Source organism: Bison bison, unplaced genomic scaffold (assembly GCF_000754665.1).
Source record: "Bison bison bison isolate TAMUID 2011002044 unplaced genomic scaffold, Bison_UMD1.0 scf7180017864383, whole genome shotgun sequence".
Lineage (NCBI taxonomy): Eukaryota > Metazoa > Chordata > Mammalia > Artiodactyla > Bovidae > Bison > Bison bison.
The window spans coordinates 6,571,729-6,576,193 of NW_011494955.1; the positions used below are offsets into that span (position 1 = coordinate 6,571,729).

The 4,465-nt window shown below is 53.5% G+C and overlaps 1 protein-coding gene across 1 annotated transcript; it reads left to right on the forward strand.

The window, feature by feature from the left end:
• Window positions 1–6: 6 nt before the first annotated feature.
• On the forward strand, window positions 7–3,659 carry KRT18 (keratin 18). The gene is made up of 7 exons (XM_010857893.1): window positions 7–529; window positions 1,311–1,393; window positions 1,671–1,827; window positions 2,373–2,537; window positions 2,640–2,765; window positions 2,952–3,175; window positions 3,469–3,659. The coding sequence occupies exons 1-7, from the start codon at window positions 116–118 to the stop codon at window positions 3,587–3,589; spliced, it is 1,290 nt and encodes a 429-aa protein (XP_010856195.1). The 5' UTR covers window positions 7–115; the 3' UTR covers window positions 3,590–3,659.
• The last annotated feature ends 806 nt before the right edge of the window (window positions 3,660–4,465 follow it).

Below are 4,465 nucleotides of genomic sequence, written 5' to 3' on the forward strand. Positions count from 1 at the left end.
CCGGACCCCACCCCCGCCCCCACCCCTGGGAGCTATAACTTGAGTTGCGGACCTCACACACTCCACGACCCAGCACCTGAGTCCTGGCCTCGCTCTTTCCTCGCGAACAAGCATCATGAGCTTCAGCACCCAATCCACCTTCTCCAACTATCGGTCCCTGGGCTCCGTGCAGTCGTCGGGCCACCGGGTCCGACCGGTCAGCAGCGCGGCCAGCGTCTATGCAGGCGCCGGGGGCTCGGGCTCCCGGATCTCCGTGTCCCGCACCACCAGCGTCCGGGGCGGCTGGGGGTCCGGGAACCTGGGCGCCGGGATGGCCGGGGGTCTGGTGGGTGTAGGGGGCATCCAGGGCGAGAAGGAGACCATGCAAGACCTGAATGACCGCCTGGCCTCCTACCTGGAGAAGGTGAGGAGCCTGGAGGCGGATAACCGGAGACTGGAGAGCAAAATCCGGGAACACCTGGAGAAGAAGGGACCCCAGGTCAGAGACTGGGCGCATTACCTGAAGATCATCGAGGACCTGAGGGCTCAGGTAAGCGGGCACGGCTGGAGTGGCTCCCACTCCCAACCAGTGTGACCCTCCAGTCACCCTCTCCCTTCTCTCTCCTCCCCCTACCCCAAGGATAGGAATTTTAGTAGGGGGAGGTGTATGCACTCCTCTCCCCTCCCTATCTCCCGCCCCGCCCCCAACTCCACCCGTCGGGGATTAGGGATGTCCCGGATTTCCACACACACCGCCTCCCCACCCCCGCTTCACAGGGACCCCAAGGGTGGGTGAAAGGGCACGGACAGCTTCCCCAGGGGAGAGTGGGAAGAGGAGGGGGAGCTTCACAGAGGAGCGGACAGCATGCAGGGAGGCGAAACAGGCCCACACAGAGGACCCAGACACTCCAGCTTCTGGAAGACAGTTGGAGGGGTTAATCGGATGTGGCTAAGGCTGAGTCATCCTGGAGTAAACACACGGCCTACCTGTGGGAGAGGCCAATGGGGCCTGCGCTGAGCAGGTGCACTAAAAACAGCAGGAGGGAACCTGGGAGAGGACTTTTCAGTAGCTGCTCATTTAGTAGACAGGCCAGCCAGCAGAGGCCTAGAAAGAGAGGCAGTAGGAGACTGGGAAAGGTGGAATTTGGGAGTCCGGGAAACGAGGGAGCAGTATGAGGAGCACAAATGGAAGGACCTAGGTATAGGAGGAGAGCCTCTGGTTATTCCAGGGACCCGGAAGGTTTTTTCAGAGACACATAACACCCTCCACTCAGCCCACCTCATCACTTAACACCTATTCATGGAGCGACCTCTGTTTACAATATCCCCAGATTTTTGCAAATTCTGTGGACAATGCCCGCATCGTTCTGCAGATTGATAATGCCCGTCTTGCTGCTGATGACTTCAGAGTCAAGTAAGGCTGGGGGTTTAGGAAGCTGGGGTCAAGGGGATTTTGTTCAGTTGTGGGTGGAGCTGGGTGGATGAGAGTAAAGCATCATCAATTTATTCTTCATGTAACTCAGTGTGAAGAACTCTGCCCCCCAAGTGCCAGGAATGGTGTTCAGAGGCTTAGTGCTTGATTCCTGACTTCAGGTGGCTGGTGTGCATAAGGCTGCTTTTAGGAGGTGGCATGGGTTGAGAAGGTTTGGGACCAGAGGCGGGGCCCTTCTGATCACCTCCACTCCCCGTAGGTATGAGACAGAGCTGGCCATGCGCCAGTCTGTGGAGAGTGACATACACGGGCTCCGCAAGGTCATCGATGACACCAATGTCACCCGGCTGCAGCTGGAGACTGAGATCGAGGCTCTCAAGGAGGAGCTGCTCTTCATGAAGAAGAACCATGAGGAGGCAAGCAGTGGCCCCTGGCCACCAGGGGGTCAAGACAAGTCAGGGTTGGGGAGTAGATGGAGCAAGCCACGTACAAGAAGACTTACAGGGAAGTTGAGAACTACCAGCCTAAGCACTTCTTAATCAGACTGTTGCCATGCTCAGTGGTTAACCGGAATTAGAGCATGGTGAGGTCAAAAAGACATGGGTGAGAGGATGAGATGAGGACCAAGGTGGAAACAGCTAGCAGTAGAGGTGAGATGTGATAGAGGATGGTGAGGGAGGAAGGTGCAAGGAGTAGTCTGTAGATGGAGGGACAGGGTGAAGAAAGGAGAGAGAAACCACCACCTGTGAGCAACAAGCATGAGTGGTTAACAGTGGGCATTTTACCCATATGGAGTAGAAGCCCAGAATTGGCATTGCCCAGAGAGCAAAGTCAAAAGATTCCTCAGTTCTGTTCCCCAGCTGATTCTGTAGGACTCCTGGAAGAGGCAGTCACAGATAAAGAGGCTTCCTGGAGCTCTGACCCTGAAACCTTCCTCAACATTTGTCCCTCTCTCTTTTAGGAAGTAAAGGGTCTACAAAACCAGATTGCCAACTCTGGGCTGACCGTGGAGTTGGATGCCCCCAAACCTCAGGACCTTAGCAAGATCATGGCAGACATCCGGGCCCAGTATGACGAGCTGGCTCAGAAGAACCGAGAGGAGCTGGACAAGTACTGGTCCCAGCAGGTACGAGAGAATGATGGATGCCAGGCTCAGCACAGAGGCATGAGGGTGCGGGAGGGAGGCTGATGGAGAAGGAGGAACCTGAGGACCATATCTACCCTGCAGATTGAGGAGAGCACCACAGTGGTCACCTCACAGACCGCTGAGATAGGAGCTGCTGAGATGACCCTCACGGAGCTGAGGCGCACTGTCCAGTCCCTGGAGATCGACCTGGACTCCATGAGAAATCTGGTAAGAACCCTCAGCTCCTTTCACTAGGAACAGTTGTTTCTCCCATTGCATTTCCCACTGCTCCTACCCACTAGCCTAGTGCCTGGCAAATAGTAGGCACTCAACAAAGTTTCAAAGAGGGCTGAAAGCTGCAGAGTCTCTCTCTCCACTCTGTCTCACCCCACCCTCCTCCCTGTGCCCCTGCAGAAGGCCAGCTTGGAGAACAGCCTGAGGGAAGTGGAGGCCCGATACGCCATGCAGATGGAGCAGCTCAACGGAGTCCTCCTGCACCTGGAGTCAGAGCTGGCCCAGACCCGGGCAGAGGGGCAACGCCAGACCCAGGAGTACGAGGCCCTGCTGAATGTCAAGGTCAAGCTGGAGGCTGAGATCAATACCTACCGCCGTCTGCTGGAAGATGGGGAGGATTTCAGGTGAGTGAGTCTCTTTTCCTACCCCTAGAAGCTAGGATCAAGCTACCACTTATCCCCAAGCCCCCATATGCCTGTTCATTGGCCCACTGAGCATTGGGCTGGTGCTCTGTGCATGCCCCGAGAAGAGAACTGACCAAGTGTCGGCCCTAGCTCTTCTTAAGGCACAGGTGGAGTTTGGCTTAAGCAGCTAAGGGGGAATTAGGAAGTAATGCCAGGCTTATTTTTCTTCATTTGCCTTGTTTCTCTTTTCTCTTCGGGGCTGTTTATAACTGGGGCTTTGTCTTCTGTTACAGTCTTGGCGACGCTCTGGACAGCAGCAACTCCAGGCAAACCATCCAGAAGACCACCACCCTCAGGCTCGTGGATGGCAAAGTGGTGTCTGAGACCTCAGACACCAAAGTTCTGAGGCACTGAGGCCGCAGAAGCAGGGTCCCTTGGGGAGCAGGAGATCAATAAAAGTTGAGACATTATTGCATATCATTTTGTGTCTTCCGTGTCTGTTTTCATACTGTGAGCGTACGAATGCCCTGACCGGATAGACCTGTCTCTCTGATCAGGCAGAAATCACCTCTAAGCTCAGGGGTTTCATATGAGTTGGGGGTATGGGCAGAGGAAGTATCTGGGCTCTGGGAAACAGCTTCTCAGAGACATAAGAGGGAGCTACTAGATGAGATGGGTCAAGGGCAGTGGGGAAAATTGCAATAGAATTGTGAACTGGTGATCATAAATTCCCACCTGACAAGTGCTCCTTGGTACAAATCTGAGCCTGAGGAAGAAGTTGTGCCAAAGACAGATGTGTGTGTATAAGTGGGTTTCTTGTCAATAACTGTAATAGTTCATTGCTACTATCAAAAGTTTGCTTCTTGCTTGGTCCTCTGCCAGGCTGTTTCATGTAATGCTCACGATCAACCCAATGGAGTAGATAACTATCCCATTTTCTTTTACTTCATAGAAACATTTTTTATTCTTTTTATATTCTTTTCTATTATGGCTCGTTACAGGATATTGAACATAGTTCCCTCTGCTGTACAGTAGGACCTTATTTATCCATCCTGTATATAATACTTTGCACCTGACAATTCCAAATTCCCAGTCCTGCCTCCGCCATCTCCTCCCTTGGCAACCACAAGTCTGATCTCCGTGTCTGGGTCTCGCTGTTTTGTGGACAGGCTCACTCGTGCCATACTTTAGATCGCACATGTAAGTGAAGTGGTATTTGTCTTTCTCTTTCTCATTTAGTATGACTGCCTGGTTGCACAATTGGGTCCTTTTGATTGGAAGTGTGTCATC

Bases quoted from the DNA above. Each gene is read 5' to 3' on its own strand.
- KRT18 (XM_010857893.1), top strand. From the start codon at position 116: ATGAGCTTCAGCACCCAATCCACCTTCTCCAACTATCGGTCCCTGGGC. The intron at 530-1,310 runs GTAAGCGGGCAC...CAATATCCCCAG, and splicing joins TCGAGGACCTGAGGGCTCAG to ATTTTTGCAAATTCTGTGGA. The intron at 2,766-2,951 runs GTAAGAACCCTC...GTGCCCCTGCAG, and splicing joins TGGACTCCATGAGAAATCTG to AAGGCCAGCTTGGAGAACAG.